This window comes from Notolepis coatsorum (genome assembly GCF_963971535.1).
Source record: "Notolepis coatsorum genome assembly, chromosome: 7".
Taxonomy (NCBI): Eukaryota; Metazoa; Chordata; class Actinopteri; order Aulopiformes; family Paralepididae; genus Notolepis; species Notolepis coatsorum.
The window spans coordinates 2,271,596-2,290,970 of NC_140171.1; the positions used below are offsets into that span (position 1 = coordinate 2,271,596).

At 42.9% G+C, this 19,375-nt stretch overlaps 1 protein-coding gene across 2 annotated transcripts in view; it reads right to left on the reverse strand.

The window, feature by feature from the left end:
- Positions 1-19,375, reverse strand: part of LOC311231558 (NACHT, LRR and PYD domains-containing protein 3-like) — a 75,590-nt gene that overhangs the window by 20,925 nt on the left and 35,290 nt on the right. For both annotated transcript variants that reach the window (XM_084318181.1, XM_084318180.1), the window contains exons 2-9: positions 16,173-16,207; positions 14,258-16,040; positions 13,313-13,477; positions 12,994-13,179; positions 12,663-12,833; positions 9,788-9,961; positions 9,614-9,663; positions 827-1,401 (exon numbers count right to left, since the gene is read on the reverse strand). In XM_084318181.1, the coding sequence (XP_084174307.1) occupies positions 827-1,401; positions 9,614-9,663; positions 9,788-9,961; positions 12,663-12,833; positions 12,994-13,179; positions 13,313-13,477; positions 14,258-16,040; positions 16,173-16,207 (3,139 nt within the window). The remainder of the gene's footprint in view (positions 1-826; positions 1,402-9,613; positions 9,664-9,787; positions 9,962-12,662; positions 12,834-12,993; positions 13,180-13,312; positions 13,478-14,257; positions 16,041-16,172; positions 16,208-19,375) is intronic.

Consider the following 19,375-nt stretch of genomic DNA (forward strand, 5'->3'; position numbering starts at 1 on the left):
GAACAGAACGTGTTGTTTTCTAAAAGATACCAACATCAATACTGTGCTAAAGTTTGACCAAAGTAGAATTCCCATACGTCACAGTCAAATCTATTTTGATAACGTGGGGTTTTATTATCTTTATGACATATCTCTTATCTATTGGTTTCATTCGGTTGTCTCCAGGCATGCGTTCTTCATGGGACGGGGGCGCACTAAGTGCAAGCCCAGATAAGTACTCGCTATTTACATATCAATAGCGCCGGTCGTATTTAACACACCTGACGACCGGCGCTATTGATATGCAAATAGCGAGTGCAATCCCAGTTTTATTATCTTTATGACATTGTAACAGCAACCTCTTATCTATTGGTTTCATTCGGTTGTCTCCGGGGAAAATGTCCAAAGGTTTATAATTTTTTTTTAAATGTAAAAAAAAAAAAAAAAAAAAAAAAAACGAAGGAAATGTATATTATTGCACAGAAGATTATAGCTTGAGACATTTAAATCAAAGTACCGTACTATATTAACGATGGCAACTTTCTCAGTAATTACACACTACACAATTACACATTATTATTACACTATGAATTGAAAATGGGGGACCCTGATGTAAACAAGACAAACGTCTTTCTCTGGTCTGCATCCCCTTAACAATTGTGTGTATTGAGCCGTACTGTATTGTACCCATTCTGCAATCTGTTAAATAAAGTTTTCATTCATTCATTCATTCGTTCAATGCTATAGCATCTCTTCATGGTAACTAATCCACGCTATCAACACTTAATTTGACAATGATATATACAGTGTATATGCAGGTCAGGAAGATGCCAACAGAAATACTCACGTCATTACTCTGGTATGCTCTGCACAAGGTCACCCCCTCCTCGATATTGGGGTTAAACCACGGGTAGAGGGGTTCAGTGAACGTGGTGTTGTGGGTGTGAAGGTGGGTCAGTGTGTCGTCATCAGCGGAGACCTGGTAGAATGCCAGGATGCCAGCGGGCCAGTCCAGATACACTCCGAGTCTGTAGAGGGGGAGGCGGGGACCCGGGACTAACACGGGGTCTTCTCCACGGTTGTGATTGAAAACAAAGACAGAACCAGCCTCGACAGGATAAATCTCACAGAACCAGAGCTTGTCGCTGCTGCTTCTGTCCCTCCAGTCCACTCGCTCTTCTTTCCTGTCGATGCTCCCGTACGCCACTCCTACATCACCACCTCCCTCGACCTCTACCTCCCAGTAGCAGCGTCCAGTCAGACTCTCTCCACACAGCACTTCAGGACTCCGACTGCGGTCAAATCTCTCCGGGTGATCAGGATATGTCTGCGGCTCAGGTGTCGCCCTCGCTCTTCTGTTCCCCTCGGACAGTAAGATCCACTCACTTACTGTGTTGGGATCCATTGTGAGTCGACGGTCATCTAAACAAGAAATAACAAATAAAAGTGATGATGACTAATCAGAAGTTGTAACAGTCACACACACACAACATGTGCGCATTATTATATTTGTGTTGTTATTGTGACGCGAGTGAGTGAGCGCGGGTGATGACGTCAGGAGGAGCAGCAGCCAGGGACCCACGCGGGTCATTATTGGTGCGCGCGCGCGTGCACACAGGAACGCGCTGCACGCGCACCACTTTGCATAACAACGCGGCCGGTCGTCACGTGTTCAAATACCTTCTTCTCAGATACATTCTGCGAAACTGGTGAATGAAATGTGTTACGTTCCGCTCGTAGAGGCGATTGGGCATTAACCCTGTAATGACCCTAACCCATTTTACATTGTATCCACTATTGTGTGTTCCATATTGTTGTATATCGACTGTGATCAGTTACTTATAACAGAAGCACTTTACGGTGCCTGATTATTAACCCCGTGTCCCCTGTAACTATGATCTGATCATCATTGGTGCTTTTATCTAATACAGTTGTTACTCTTTTGTACCCCGGCTGTGCAGTTGGTTATTGAAGGGCATTTTGACAAACAGCAGTTTTCCCTGCTAATGATATAACCCACGTTTTTATTACATTATTATTTAGGTGCAGAGTGCCATGTTTGTCACTGGGGGGGGGGGGGTGCAGTTAGGTTGCATTCTTAATTTGGTTCGGTTTGCTTTCACACAGCGATTTGTCAAGTGCACCAAACTTTCTGAACAATGTCACGCGATCGAAAAGTAACCCGGGAGTGAATTGTTTCGTGCTTTAAACATGATTTGTGCAGTCTTAAATTCAGCCAGGTCCCTGAGTTTCATGGCATGTGATTTTAAAAACAGTGTGTTTGTGTGTTCCAGATATCCTACCTTATTGATAATCCCAATTGCTCTTTTTTGTAGTGTGCATAATGGTTTTAAGTTACTTTTATAAGTGTTACCCCAAATCTCCACACAGTAGTTCAGATATGGTAGTATTTATTAGTGAGCAATATAGAATGTACAGTGATTTATCCCCGCAGATGAATGTAACCTTCTGAGTCTGGGCAAATAACACCTCCATGCAGTCCTTCAATGCTGAATCTGGAGCTCTGTATACACAACTGACAATCACGTTTCTTTGCTTTTCCATGCTAACAAATAAAAACTCAAAAGTATTAATTATAATTCTTCTTCTTCTTATTATTATTATATTGAAACATAGCAGCAAATAACTCAGTAGTGCAATACTGAACAGAGACTAGCAAAGTAAGATTTTCATTGTATGGCAAACTGTCTGTTTAACTGTGCACATGACAATAAACAATCTTGAATCTTGAATCCTCTCATGTTCCCATTCGACTTCATATCAATAGGGTTTAGCTTTGTCAACAACACAGGGAAGTTCTACAAACAGGCCAGAGGATGTGCATACTGTATGAGTAAATTAACTATACATTAATTAAAAATATTATGTATAGTTAGTATACATTAATACATTACATTCAAATTAATATATAGTTATATTAACTATACTTCATAAAATGTATTTTTATTTGTATTTGCTCACACAATATCTTAACAATATAACACAAAAGTAGCCACTGCAGCCGTTATCACAAGCTCTTCTGTGTTCACATAACTTTCCCAAAACTGACTTGTGATCTAAGTTGCCTAAACCAGTTTGTCAATTTTAAAAGCTCAGAGGACGGAACGGCTTTATTTGTTTATATTTTTTTATTGACAAGGAGGTAGGGAAGAATAGATAGGTGGATGGATGGAGGAACAGCTATGCAGTGCCAGCTGGACTCCTTCCCCTGAGAGAGAGAGAGAGAGAGAGAGAGAGAGAGAGAGAGAGAGAGAGAGAGAGAGAGAGAGAGAGAGAGAGAGAGAGAGAGAGAGAGAGAGAGAGAGAGAGAGAGAGAGAGAGAGAGAGAGAGAGAGAGAGATCATTTGTCAATTGAATATGCTACAACATCTGAATCATATACCTATTACCTGCCACAGACATCACAGAAGGGTTAGTTTTGATTAATTTCTCTAATGGTCTCTACTGTAAACCCATTTGCATTTCCCAGAGAATGTTGGCCAACTTTACCTTCATAGGAAACTGCCTGCTTAAAATGGACCTCTCAACCTTGTTCGTTTGAATAAGGATGTATTGCAGAAAGGGCAATGAAAGTGCTGGCAGCATGTGGTGCATCAAGATTCACCATTTTTAATGGTGATATGCATCTAGAAAAAGAAAGGGCCTAATTGGTCAAATTGAACATTCTTATACGATTCCACATACATAACTTTGACCACAAGACAACCTGACATACCCACATATAGCTCATAGTCTTATGCATATTGCACATAGGTCGTGTATAATACTGTAAAATAGCTTAGACATAGCCTACTTGCATAGAATAGTCATGTATAATAATGTATAATATTGCTGGCTGTACAATACTGCTGTACAATACTGCTGTATGCCTATAATACTGCTGTTAATATCCAGTATACACATACATGTAATATTCACCATTCCTTATTTACTTCATCATATCTTATCATACATTTACTTATCATATCCACATACTGTATAGCAAGAGTATACCGTTACCATATATTTAGGCAGTAAGTAAGTAAGGCAATTGAAATATAACAGAACGTTAAACTAATGTTGGACTAACGATTAGTTTTGCAGGTTAATACTTAGGCTACGGTCGTTGAAGTCAGTGCCATTAGACACAATAATTATTATATCTCAATCCCTTGCGCCATCATAGTTAATTTGGTTGTCAAATTCTCCTATATTTATATTCCTTTTTAGTTATTAAAGTGTTAGTTATGCACTAACGTTACTTACTTTCGATTGTTTTCGCACGTTCCTCACAGTCTCGTGCACAGAGACCAAGCCGCAATACTCCAACCACAGCGCGGACCTCACAGCGCGGCCCCCAAAGCGCGGCCCTGGGAGCCTTGCTCTCCGGCTGTGCAGCTGGATGCTTCTCAACGATGTGGCTTGTGTCTGTGAAAACTATTTGTTGATTATGTACATTGAATGAATGCTGTATGACCAGGCATTGTAATTTCATAGCCCTGATTCAATGTTTTTAATAATAAATGGGTGTGGAGTAAATTCCAAAAGCGACAACGTCTGATTATCTACTTGCTAAGCTATCCTGGTGCGGTTATTTCATGCTGACAAGTTGACGTCACACAGCCAGACATGTAACAAAGTGTGTGTGTGTGTGTGTGGCGTGTGTCTGTGTGTGTCTGTGTCTGTGTCTGTGTGTGTGTGTGTGTGTGTGTGTGTGAAGCATCTGGTGTGTCTATGTGGGTAGCTTCCGGTGTGAGAGTCTCTTTGCGTGTGTGTGTGTGTGTGTGTGTGTGTGTGTGTGTGTGTGTGTGTGTAGCATCCGGTGTGTGTCTGTGTGTGTAGCTTCCGGTGTGAGTCTCTTTGTGTGTGTGCGTGTGTGTGTGAAGCATCCGGTGTGAGAGTCTCTTTGCGTGTGTGTGTGTGTGTGTGTGTGTGTGTGTGTGTGTGTGTGTGTGTGTGTGAAGCATCCAGTGTTTGAGTCTCTGTGTTTTCATCCACACAAGTTTACAAGCTCACACACATGTTTGGTGACTAAAACTCTACTTTTTTAATCCTGTTAAATCAGATAGAAATATTACACTTCATACAATTGCTGTGGGTCTGTGTGTAACAACATGGATCTGAACCTGGTCCCCCACATGGGAAACCGCACATCAACCAGATGTTATTAACCAGAGATATTAGTCTTACTAGGCTTCAGACTAAGGGAGATATCAGGCTTACTAGGCTTCAGACTAAGGGAGATATTAGTCTTACTAGGCTTCAGACTAATGGGAGATATTCGTCTTACTAGGCTTCAGACTAAGGGAGCCATCAGGCTTACTAGGCTTCAGACTAAGGGAGATATTAGTCGTACTAGGCTTCAGACTAAGGGAGATATCAGGATTAGGCTTCAGACCAAGGGAGATATTAGTCTTACTAGGCTTCAGACTAAGGGAGATATTAGTCTTACTAGGCTTCAGACTAAGGGAGATATTAGTCTTACTAGGCTTCAGACTAAGGGAGATATCAGGATTAGGCTTCAGACTAAGGGATATATCAGGCTTACTAGGCTTCAGACTAAGGGAGATATTAGTCTTACTAGGCTTCAGACTAAGGGAGATATCAGGATTACTAGGCTTCAGACTAAGGGAGATATCAGGCTTACTAGACTTCAGACTAAGGGATATATTAGTCTTACTAGGCTTCAGACTAAGGGAGATATCAGGATTAGGCTTCAGACTAAGGGAGATATTAGTCTTACTAGGCTTCAGACTAAGGGATATCAGGATTACTAGGCTTCAGACTAAGGGAGATATCAGGCTTACTAGGCTTCAGACTAAGGGAGATATTAGTCTTACTAGGCTTCAGACTAAGGGAGATATTAGTCTTACTAGGCTTCAGACTAAGGGAGATATTAGTCTTACTAGGCTTCAGACTAAGGGAGATATCAGGATTAGGCTTCAGACTAAGGGAGATATTAGTCTTACTAGGCTTCAGACTAAGGGAGATATCAGGATTACTAGGCTTCAGACTAAGGGAGATATCAGGCTTACTAGGCTTCAGACTAAGGGAGATATTAGTCTTACTAGGCTTCAGACTAAGGGAGATATCAGGATTACTAGGCTTCAGACTAAGGGAGATATTAGTCTTACTAGGCTTCAGACTAAGGGAGATATTAGTCTTACTAGGCTTCAGACTAAGGGAGATATCAGGATTACTAGGCTTCAGACTAAGGGAGATATTAGTCTTACTAGGCTTCAGACTAAGGGAGATATCAGGCTTACTAGGCTTCAGACTAAGGGAGATATCAGGCTTACTAGGCTTCAGACTAAGATGAACAACGGGAAACTAAGATGAACCCTGGACACTCGCATGCCTTTACCTCAAGACTACAGAGACACACTTTTCTGATAGCCTCACCCAAACCCTAACCTTAACCACACTGTCACTGTAAACTAACCATAACCCTAACCACACTATTACCTTAAACTAACCTTAACCACACTGTTACCTTAAACTAACCTTAACCCTAACCACACTGTTACCTTAACCACACTGTTACCTTAAACTAACTATAACTTAACCCTAATCCTAACTGATAAAAGAACCAACGCGTATTTGTGTCAGCAGTAGAACAACTTTAGATCTGATCGTGGTATCTGATTCAGAGAAGATTAGCCAGTCAGGAGTGTTAGCCTATGGCCTCAGTGAGCATATGGTTATATTGTACCCGCAAACGCACTAAAGCTCCCCACGCTCAAAGGGATTATGTAAAAACAAGGACAATGAAACACTATTCAAAAGACCACTTTATTGAATCACTGAGTGAGATAAATTGGATGGACATACTGAGCAGTAAAGACGAAGATGAGGCATGGAATCTCTTTAAAGAGACATTTCTATCAGTGCTGGATTTACTGGCTCCAATTAAACACATTGGGGTAAAGCAGAACACTGCCAAACTAAATTACTCAGGAGATATTGGAGTCCATCAGGAGTAGAGACAGAGCCCTTATCAGGTTCAAAAGAACAAATCACAACAAGACTATTACGATTATGTCAGACTAAGATAATAATTGGGAGCATTTGTGCGAGTGCAAATAATTGTTCTGGTGCGACCTCCTCCCCCCCTCCCCGAACGTCCCTTTCTCTGTACATTTGCTAGTTTGTACACTCAGTATGTGCCTTGTGAGTTGACAGTGACCATTCTAACCAATCAAACATGAGCTTGACGTTCTTACCTTTAATGCTGATTTTAGATTAGTTAAGATTAGCCTTCAATCACTCCCTTTCGTGGTCTGTCCGCCAGGCATGCGTTCTTCATGGGACGGGGGTGCACTACGTGCAAGCCCAGATAAGTACTCGCTATTTGCATATCAATAGCGCCGGTCGTCAGGTGTGTTAAATACGTTCTCAGATACATTCACACCTAACTTGTTGTGAATGACATGTGTTACATTCCATTCGTAGAGGCAATTAGGCACTGTCTGTAGTCTGTGCTCAAGCGAGGGGACATTAAATGCGCATTCGCGGGATCGCGCGCACGCGCCAGGAGCGCGCGTGCACGTGGCGCCATTAGGTGCGTGCAATCCCAGTTGATTTCAATAACGCACCACTGCTGTCCGCCATGTGGCGGGTAACAAAATAGTAATGTAAAATAATTAAAACTGTGGTGTGTTTTGGTCTTACGACAGGCCTAATTTGTGGCTTGTTTACCGACGTCACATCCGCTACTCTTCTGTCCTGACTGCCCGTGGCGCCTGCTTGCACTGTAGGGAGCTAGCGTTGGCTGCTATAACGTTAAATGGGTTACAAATATGTGGAACTATGGAAGGAGTAAGCCGACGGCTAAAAAGAAAACCCACCGCGGCAGCGAGAGCGAGACCACCTAACAAAAGAAAGTTTCGAGAGGAGTGGTAGTTTGGAGATAGCGGTGTTTCAAGAGACTGGCTACAGTATGACGCTGGGCTGTAGTGATGAGTTGTTCTGTGTGCCGCAAGTATGTCAAAAGGAAAAACAGAAACAACACGTTTGTCATCGGTAGTAAATCAATGAAGCTGGAATCCATTCGTGACCATGAACAGAGCCATTGTCACATTGGCTGCATCTCTGTATCCCGGATTAAATCGGCGCCTCTCCTCAAGACCCTCTGTGGCTAGGCTAACAGCCATGTCAGAGCTACACTTTCTAACAACCTGCCCACTGTACCAAGATATTAGAGACTTCCCATGAATTGCAAACACCCAAAGAGAGTTTGAAAACATGACAAATAACGGAAAACTCCCATACCTACTGGGTGGAGTACAGCAATGTGCAACTGTACAGAAAAGGACATCCAATGGAATACAACCACCATAAAGGCCGTCAATCATGCAAGTATTCCTGCACTACCTGTACTGTACTGATCTCTGTACATATACCTGACAAACAAGCACATACCTTTAAATACACTTGAAAGACTGCTGCTGTTTCTGAACGTTATATTAAGTTATCGGTACTTACTTACATGTACACATAGACGGGATGGGTCAAGTGCAGAGACTCAATCGCATCGGCGACTGAGAAAAAGACAATGCACGTGTGTGTGTGTGTGTATCCCAGTGTGTGTGTGCCGCTCCCATTGCATGTCCAGTTCGTTGCATGCCGAATAAAGACCCCTAAAGAGGTCCTGCATTATTATTATTATTATTATTATTATTATTATTATTATTATTATTATTATTATTATTATTATTATTATTATTATTATTATTATTATTATTATTATTATTATTATTATTATTATTATATATCGTTATATGTGTCATATGTACAGTATATGTGTGTTATCTTTTGAGTTAGTCTTTACATTTGATATATATGTGACACAAAAATGTGTTTTTTCTTGGGCCGGTAAGAAATATACTTGGCGGGTAGATTTTCCCCATCTACCACTGGCCGGTGAGTCAAAAAGTTAATTCCAGGCCCTGATTACATATAATTTTATATTGTTGGTGCTCCTTACATTTTGGTGGGTGGTCCTAAATCTTTGCTGGTGCTCCTAAATTTTTGCTGGTGCTCCAAACCTTTTGAAGTTGGGAGCACCAGTGCTACCAAGTAAAAAAGTTAATTTCGAGCCCTGTATGATACTTTTTCCTAATAAAATCGAATAAAATAAAAAATTCAAAAACATAGCCACACTATTACCTTAAATTAACCATAACCTTTACACTAATTTTCTATCTTAAGCATAACCGTTAAAGGTTCAAATGAATCTTCATCATAGTATTGCTGTGTTTGTATCAGCGTGGGTGTCTAGTGGTGAGAGAACTCGCCCGTGATCATAATCATTGTTTGTTCGACTCCTGGTCGAGTTGTTTGTTATGGACTTTCGCCGATACTTATTTTATTACTTGTGGTTATAACATAATGTACATGTACCTTTTTTCCTGTGGTAAATTAGTACTTTTTTTACGTTTTCTGATGAGAACGTGTTGCTATTTTCGCGGTGAGCAATCAGTCATCTCAAACAAGCCTATTATCAAGCACTAGCGCAGCAACATGCCACCAAAATGATCATGTGTGTAGCTGCTCTTTATACGGTCCACCATTGTTCTGTCAAAACAATAAAAAATGTTGATGAGTAAAATGATCAAACATGTCAAATCCTTACATTTCTTCAGCAGCTGTGGGTTGATCCAGTGCTCCTCATCATGGTCCAAACTGTGAAGAGAGAAGAACAGATGTTGAACCAGGGACCTTCAGCGTGGCTATGAAAGTAACTAGATTAATAATATTGCTCAAAGTAATAATTCCCCATGCATAACAGTATGTGCACTGCACTAACTTGAGTTTCTCCAGTGTACAATTCGGGTCGTTCAGTCTATCGGAGAGCAGCTTTGTTCCCAAGTCTCCTGGGTGATTGAAGCTCAGGTCCAGCTCTCTCAGGTGGGAGGGGTTGGAGCCCAGAGCTGAGGCCAGAGAAGCACAGCCTTCCTCTGTGACTTTACAGCCTGCCAGCCTGCAGAATGATTTAAAAGAGAAGCACAGCCTTCCTCTGTGACTACAGCCTGCAGAATGATTTAAAAGAGAAGCACAGCCTTCCTCTGTGACTCTACAGCCTAATTCTCATCTATCAATCGTATGAATCTTGCATTGATACCAAACATGTCATATTAGCTTACCGGGAAATGTGCTAAATGTCTCCAAAAGCAAACTTTATTTACCGCCTCACCCCCCTCTTTGTTTTTGTTTAACCTTTATTTACCCAGGGTAGGTTCGCTGAGCACAGATGCTCTTTTTCAGCTACGCCCTGTTTCACATTCACACAGTTCCATTCATACCTGGGAGCTGCCCAGTACAACCACAGTCCGACACTATTGGCCTGAGCAACTCCACTGGAGCAGTTGAGGGTTAAGTGCCTTGCTCAAGGGCACTTCAGCGGCAGGTTTTTCCTGCCGGTCCCGGGGATCGAACCGGCGACCTTCCGGTCACAAACCCGCTTCTCTAACCATTAGGCAACGCTGCCCCCTCTCTAGTCACCCCCCCGTCTCTAGAGTCACCCCCCACTTCTCTAGAGTCACCCCCCTCTCTAGAGTCACCCCCCGTCTCTAGAGTCACCCCCCTCTCTAGTCACCCCCCGTCTCTAGAGTCACCCCCCACTTCTCTAGAGGCACCCCCCTCTCTAGTCACCCCCCACTTCTCTAGAGTCACCCCCCTCTCTAGTCACCCCCACTTCTCTAGTCACCCCCCACTTCTCTAGTCACCCCCCTCTCTAGTCACCCCCCTCTCTAGTCACCCCCCTCTCTAGTCACCCCCACTTCTCTAGTCACCCCCCCTCTCTAGTCACCCCCCCACTTCTCTAGTCACCCCCTTCTTCTCTAGTCACCCCCCCTCTCTAGTCGCCCCCCTCTAGTCGCCCCCCCTCTCTAGTCACCCCCTTCTTCTCTAGTCACCCCCCCTCTCTAGTCACCCCCCTCTAGTCACTCCCCTCTCTAGTCACCCCCTTCTTCTCTAGTCACCCCGTCTCTAGTCACCCCCCTCTCTAGTCACCCCCCCCACTTCTCTAGTCACCCCCCGTTTCTAGAGTCACCCCCCCCCCCCCACTTCTCTAGTCACCCCCCGTATCGAGTCACCCCCCATCATCACCATGACAACCAGCCAATATAAGACAACCCCACTTCTTCTGGTGTAGTTTGCAGAAATAAAACACTGTCTTATATTTAAGGGGGAAGTTATGATTTAAGGGGGAAACTTAACTTAAAATATCCAGCTGTCCGCACCGTTCTTAAAAGCATGTGCATGTCAGTTTGTGGGGTAGCCTTTTGCGAACCAGAGCAATAACGTAGCACAGTTCTGGGATCGAATCCAGCTGTCAGCGGTACCTCCAGCTTGGTCAGTCGTCCCTACTAACACAATATTGGCAGTGTTCAGTGTTAGCGGGTGGGAAGCCGGTGGGGGAGTCCTGGTCGTTGCAAACAGCAATTCCTACTGGTCGGTCAGGGCACCTGTTCAGCAGGGAGCGGATCTGGGGGAAATAGCGTGAACCTCTGCACGCGTTACGTTCTCCCAGTGAAACTCCTCGCTGTCAGGTGAAAAGAAGCAGCTGGTGACTCCACATGTAGTGACTTGTGTGTGCTTGCTTTCCCTTGCAAATCTTCTCAAAGCGGGGTAGTTGTTTTGAGACTCAGTTCATTCTCAATGTTCAACTTCGATCTGTATTTTGATTTGATGGAGGCCACTGCAGAAAAGCCGACCTCACACAGGTAGGATGTTGCAAAAGGCAGCCGTATGCCCACAGCTCTCTGTCCAATGAGTTCAGATTGTGTAGCTGAAGTACTTGTGGGCTCCGCTGCTTATCTTTTAGCTGTTACCAGAAACGTCTCCATTTTTGTTCGATTCCTCACAAATTCCTCTCATGCAGACTAGCATAACGTTACGTCTCACTCTCTCTTCGATTCCCATTCATTCACTCATTCAATTGGACAATAGCTAGCTAGCCTGCCCTGAAACACAAACTTACAATAACACCTTTTGTGGCAAAACATATTTAGGCTTCTGAATGTGCTCCGTATAAACAATAACCCATGACAGTCAGTACATTTTTGTTGACATTGGTGTTTATCAGTTTTGGTGCTAAATTAATATTATTCTTCATTTATTTTTCACGCCCCACCTGCAGTACCTCTGCTCCACACTAAGGGAACCACTGGTCTACACCCTCCCCAGACCGACAGTGGGGCAATGCACACAACGACCAGGAAGGGAATTGGCATAACGACTAAAATTGGGGGATGGGAGAAAAATAGAAACTGTAACGTTGCACAGTTCAAAAATAGATACAAAAAAGCACTGATAGACACAATACAGAACTGAGGAACTATAGATAGTTGCTCTCAAGGAATGTTTTGATTTCTTCAAAACTAAAAATGGTGGTCTTGTTTTTTAACCTTAATTTTTTTTCTCTCTCTTAGTAAAGACAGTTGTATTTTAAATGTTATGATATTGTAAGAAAGGGGCAGAACTAGAACTGTGCTTCCTTCAGACTCTTCTCCAACTCTTCCTTGTTTGTTTTTCTACGGATGAAGACGGACTCATTTGTTTACGTTTGCATTTTGTCTTTACTGCGATTTGTATGTAAGATAAATAAAGATCAATCAATCAATTATACAATGCAATAAATAAGTAAAGATTGTACCGTGAGCGTGATCGTATGTTAATACCTCAGTATCTCCAGTCTACAGTCTGGACTCCCCAGTCCAGCAGAGAGATGCTTCACTCCTGAATCCTGCAAGTCGTTGTAACTCAGATCAAACTCTCTCAGGCGGGACTTCGAACAGAGAACTGAGGTGAACGCCTTGCAGACTTCACTTGTTAGGTGGGAACCGCTCATCCTAAAAGTAACAGAAATTACATTGTTAACTGCTGAGTAATATTTCGATGGCCGAAGAGTTCTTTGTTGTTCTTCTTTGTTCTTCGGCCATCGATTTGGAGAAGACTGAAGAGGACCCCCTTCCCCCCACAAAACAGAAACCCACCACTAAAGACACTTACCTGAATTTCTCCAGTTTACAGGTTGGATCCATCAGCGCAGTAGAAAGAGCAATCGAAGGGCTCTCATCATCGTCATGGGGCAGGAAACTGCATCTCAAGTCCAGCTCTCTCAGGAGAGAGTGTGTTGATTGGATGACACCTGTCAGCAACTTGCATTCCTTGTGGCCTAGAAGAAACCCAGACAATCTGTGGAAACAGGATGACGCGGCGTCATTCACCAAGAACTGGGCGCAATGTGAATGAAACAAAGCCTGACGGCGATTACGACGTGTAGTCATGAGTGTCAAGAGAAACGGTTTGTTTAAGATCTACGTCTGACCTGAGCGTCTCCAGTTTACAGCCGGGAGCTGGAAGAGCAGCGAGGACAGGCCAAAGACCTTTTGTGGCTCCTTTTGGATTGGCAACCAGGTGCAGCTCTCTCAGGGAGGAGTCTTCTGCCTGAACAATGGACTTCAGAATGTCCATGTCTTCGTATGCGTATAGTCTGTAGTAGCAGAAGAAAAAATACATTAAAGCCCCAATCTGTGATTTTCACCATATAATGTTGGGTATATTCTCCTTCATTCTTGTAGAGTTCGATGTGTAGATATGCTACTTTCAACTTTCTTAACCTTGTAAATATGGGTACTGTATATAGATTTGATTCACTCATGTGTTTACAAACATAACCAACGTTAACAAAACATTTTACAGCCATATAATACAATGAATACAATTAAAAACTCATATTTACCTGTTGGCTAGCGTTATCAAGAGCTCAGTCAATCAGCTAGAGAATGAAAAAATGTCTCGATTCCTATTTCTTGTTTGTTTGTGTGCTGTGGGTGTGTTTACGTTTGGATCACTGATTGGGCCTTTAAAAAGGTGCACTCAATTACGAACCAATTACATAATTTATGGTTGAGTCTACATGGTCTTCATTCCAAACTATCACAAATAGTACTGAATGCACCTTTGCAGACGCACAAGACCTCTTTTGGAACTCTGGCAGTCTTGGTGAAGCCATAATGGTGATGAATAAGAGCTTAAATGAGACCATTTCAGTACCATTTCATAGAGTGAAAAAGGGGATGTTGTTTTAAGTGTAAATCAACTCAGGCATTACTGGACTCGTGACTTCTAGTTTGTGTAATAGACTATTTTACTGAGAGTAAACATTGAGGTGGAAGTTCACAGGCTGTTACAAATCTCTTATTGAGATGTTATGAATGTTTTCTTTTTATGTATGCATTTTAAATAAGTGTTACTTCCCGTTGATACTTACGTGGCCTTCCTGCAGTTCTTCACAGCTGGCAGAAGCCCCTGATGCTTCTCCTCCTCAACCCAGTGACATATTGCAACTAGGTTGATCTCAGCCACCTCCTCTGACATCAGCAACATGGAGGACAGCACTGCACAGTCAATGGGTGACAGATCTGCGCCAGACTTCAGGAATGTTTGGATTTCATTCTGAACTCTTTGTGCCTTCATCTCATACATGCAGAGGAACAGGTTCATCTGCCTCTCGGGCGAGATGTCCCCTACGTGTGGCTCTCTGATGTATCTTCTCATCTCCTCAGCCGTCTTGGAGCCGTTCTCGGTCTGTGGCAGAAAGCCTTGTAGGAGGGTCTGATTGGACTCCAGAGAGATCCCGAGAAAGAAGCAGAGCAACATGTCCAGCTGTCCGTTCTTCCTCCTCAAGGCTTCATCCACAACCCTCTTCATCAGTTCATGGCAGGTCAGATCTGCAGACACATTCCCCAGGACAGACTTCAGAGCACCGATGTTCTTGGTCATACAGCAGTAGAACACGTGAACAGCAGCAAGGAACTCTTGAAAGCTCAGGTGCACAAAGCTGAAGACCTTCTCCTCATAGAGGCCGCACTCCTGCTTCAGGATCTCTGAGCACAGTCCACAAAACACTGACGCATTGTCAACATCAAGTCCACATCGTCTCAGGTCCTCTTTGTAGAAAATGATGTTCCCTTTCTCCAGCTGTTCGAATGCCAACTGGGCCAGTTTGAGGAATATGGCAAAGGGCCTATATTCCAAAATCTCCTTTAGATCCATCTCCTCTGTCTTGTACTCCTCGTATCTCATTACTGACCGTTGTGTTTGAATCAGCAGATAATGACTGTACAACTCAGTGATCGTTGTGATGGTTTCTCTCTTCTGGTCACCCTGCCCTTTCTGGAACACCTCAGCAATGATCCAACAGAAGATCGGTATGTGGCTCATGAAGGAGAAGCTCATCATTCCTTCGATGCGAGAGAGGATTTCTTTGGCCCGATCATCATTGAATCTCTTCCTGAAGTACTCTTCTGTCTGTTGGTGAGTGAAGCCATGGATTCCTGTCATCTGGTCGATGTCTTTGGGACGAATCCGATTGACTGCTGTAGGTCGGGAGGTTATCCAGAGCAGAGCATTGGGAAACATGTTCCCCTTGATGAGGTTCGTCAGCAGCACGTCCACGGTCGATGTTTCAGCTAGATCGTGAACAGACTTGTTCCCAACAAAATCCAGTGGAAATCTACATTCATCCAAACCATCGAGGATGAAGAGCACTTGCTTGTCAACAAGTCTCTGTGGGTCTTCTAGCTCCCTCAGCTCAGGGGCGAAGTGACAGAGAAGTTCAAACAGAGAGTACACGGTCTTGTTCAGCATGTTCAGCTCCCGAAAAGTTAAGTCAAAGATGAAATCAATATGCTGGTTGGATTTCCCCTCTGCCCACTGATAGGAGAACCACTGGACGACGACCGTCTTCCCGATTCCGGCGATGCCCTTCGTCATTACCCTTTTGACCAACCGACCGTTGAGAAGTTGTTGCTTGAAGAGGTCAAGGCAGTCGAGTCTGTTGTTTGACGATGGGGTTGTCCCTTTGATACTGAACTTGTGCAGAATCTCGTGTATAACCAAATCCCTTTTGTCGATGTCTGGTATAATGTCGAGTTGCGTGTAGACCTTTTCCAAGCAGGACGAACTGGTTGCTGTGTCCTCATAGATAAACGCGTACTTGTTCTTCAGACGGACTTTAGTTTTCTCTTGAGCTCTCTCCATGTCGTCAGGCGCTGGAGGAAAAGATGCAACACAGTTTTCAGCACACAGTTTCTAACCAAGTCATTTAGTTTACTTGTACTTTTAAAACCACTTCATTCTCATGGTTTTCATCTGTTCCCCTCGACCCCTTCTGCTGTTCTCACCTCTCTTCTCTGTAGTGGAGCCGCTCAGATTCAGCCTGTCAGAATGGAAAGGACCACAAAACATAGAGTGATGAGTACAGAAGTACACACTAGAGCAGGGGTCGGCAACCCTAGGCACGTGGCAGCATTTTCATATCTATTTATTTTTACAAACTTCGCTTTTCATATTTTGCACTGGACTTAGTGGACTGTTGTCGCATTTATCTTGTTGAAATCCTCCCACAGGTTATTTTTTGTAAGTCGACTTTTTTGCACACCCCTGTAACAGCTAGCATGTCAAATTACCTATTGAACAGCCATTGGCTGTTGCACGGCTTTTTTTATTTTATTTAGTTTGATTGAAGGTAGACTACGGCCTCCTGCTCGCATTTCCCATGATAATCAATTCTGTATAGTTGTAGATGTCATGATGGCAACCACGCTAGCTGAGAAAGCTAAAGTAAAGAAGGTCAGCTGTCTACGGATTACGGAACGTTGCAATGGTTTTGCTGACGGTCTTCGGGTCAACGTACCTCTGTGAGCAGATCTTATCACACATGAAGTACATGCTCTGATTATGAGAGAAAATGTGTCTTTAAAATGCTGTTACGATGCATGTAGCCTATATGGATGGAATATTGTTGTTATGGCACACTAGTTAACAAGAACATTTCAAACTGGCACTTCATGTCAGAAAGATTGCCGACCCCTGCACTAGAGGATGACATTTTTTTCACTCACTTTTAATCACGTGATTGGGCAGGACCGGGAGTAAAAGTCAACGGGAGCAGGAACCATGATGCAGTTATATTTTATTTCAAATCAAATCGATATTTGAACATTTCTCCCCAGCATTGAGTTAAACATTGCATTGATCACCCTTGTAGTTTTCATTCAGTCACCCAACACTGCATCACAAGCTAAGCGAACTATACCGGAAGTCTAGTACTGCATCCGGCATGCAACGTGCTGCATGTGTGTGACCTCAAGCCTGTTAGGTTGAGCAGAGCAAGAGAAATGGAGGCGCGTATTGCAAACACTTCCATGGCTGGCCAAGAGCGGTTAAAGTCCGAATTGTCACGTAAAGGTAAAAACAAGGACCCGTTTGTCAAACTTAAAGAGATTTCCGGGAAATCGGCACTTTGTGAAAAGTTTGCGAGAGTCGAGTGTGACGGTGTCGACACGGAATATGCTGCTTGTGATACGTACGAGGTCTTAGTGAAATACGCGAGTGAGTCAGGTACGAGTGGCCTCAAAAGGCACAAAAGCCGACAATCAACCAAAGATGACTGCGTTTGCCAAACGACTTCTGGAAGGACAGGTCAGATGGGCTGGTGCCAGTTGCTAAGAGATTAATGGCAATCCCAGCAAAAAGCACTCCATCTGAACGGTGCTTTAGTGTTTAGTGAGACTCATTGAAGAGAGGCGCACCGCCCTTAAGCCAGAAAATGTTGATGCTTTGTTATTTCTTCATAGCAACATATAGACTTCCTGGACTCATGTTTTCCAACACACACTCAAATGTTACATTGTTCTTGTGCGACTTTGAGTTCAACACACACACACACTCAAATGTTACATTGTTCTTGTGTGACTTTGAGTTCAACACACACACACTCAAATGTTACATTGTTCTTGTGTGACTTTGAGTTCAACACACACACACTCAAATGTTACATTGTTCTTGTGTGACTTTGAGTTCAACACACACTCAAATGTTACATTGTTCTTGTGTGACTTTGAGTTCAACACACACACACTCAAATGTTACATTGTTCTTGTGCGACTTTGAGTTCAACACACACACACACTCAAATGTTACATTGTTCTTGTGTGACTTTGAGTTCAACACACACACACTCAAATGTTACATTGTTCTTGTGTGACTTTGAGTTCAACACACACACACTCAAATGTTACATTGTTCTTGTGTGACTTTGAGTTCAACACACACTCAAATGTTACATTGTTCTTGTGTGACTTTGAGTTCAACACACACTCAAATGTTACATTGTTCTTGTGTGACTTTGAGTTCAACACACACACACTCAAATGTTACATTGTTCTTGTGTGACTTTGAGTTCAACACACACACACTCAAATGTTACATTGTTCTTGTGTGACTTTGAGTTCAACACACACGCACAAATGTTACATTGTTCTTGTGCGACTTTGAGTTCAACACACACACTCAAATGTTACATTGTTCTTGTGTGACTTTGAGTTCAACACACACACACTCAAATGTTACATTGTTCTTGTGTGACTTTGAGTTCAACACACACACGCACTCAAATGTTACATTGTTCTTGTGTGACTTTGAGTTCAACACACACACTCAAATGTTACATTGTTCTTGTGCGACTTTGAGTTCTCCAACACACACACACACTCACTCACTCACTCAAATGTTACATTGTTCTTGTGTGACTTTGAGTTCTCCAACACACACACACTCAAATGTTACATTGTTCTTGTGTGACTTTGAGTTCTCCAATACACACACACAAATGTTACATTGTTCTTGTGCGACTTTGAGTTCTCCAACACACACACACACACTCACTCACTCAAATGTTACATTGTTCTTGTGTGACTTTGAGTTCTCCAACACACACACACACACACTCAAATGTTACATTGTTCTTGTGTGACTTTGAGTTCTCCAATACACACACACACAAACTCAAATGTTACATTGATCTTACTTTGTGAATGTGACTTTGCACTAAATATCTGGACAGTGTTCATGTTCAAATGTGCCGCTGATGAGAGTGAAAGTATTATTCTTCAATAAATACAGTGCAATGTTAGATGTAAATGTCTGGTGGTTTTATGTTTAACTAAGGCAGACATGATGTGACCCAAGTTCTGCATATTTTATACTGAGGAAGAAAAACTGAGCAGGATTGGGTGGGAGTAAACAGGGATGGGAGTGGGATTCTATAAAAGTTTGCCTCAGGGTCAGTCTTCTGTGGGAGTGAGTGGGATTTTTTTTTAAACTCAGTTGGGATTGGGATGGGATTATTTCTGTGGCAGGGAGCAGGAGTCAAAACCCACTCCTGTGTCAGCCTATAGTACACACACACCAATGTTCCTGTGAGAAACCAACAAATTCCCTTTGTTTGATCTACAGGGAGGTGTTGTGATACACCCTTGAGAATCTGATCACCATGACAACCAGTTAACTTCACCACAACAACCAGTTAACTTCACCACAACAA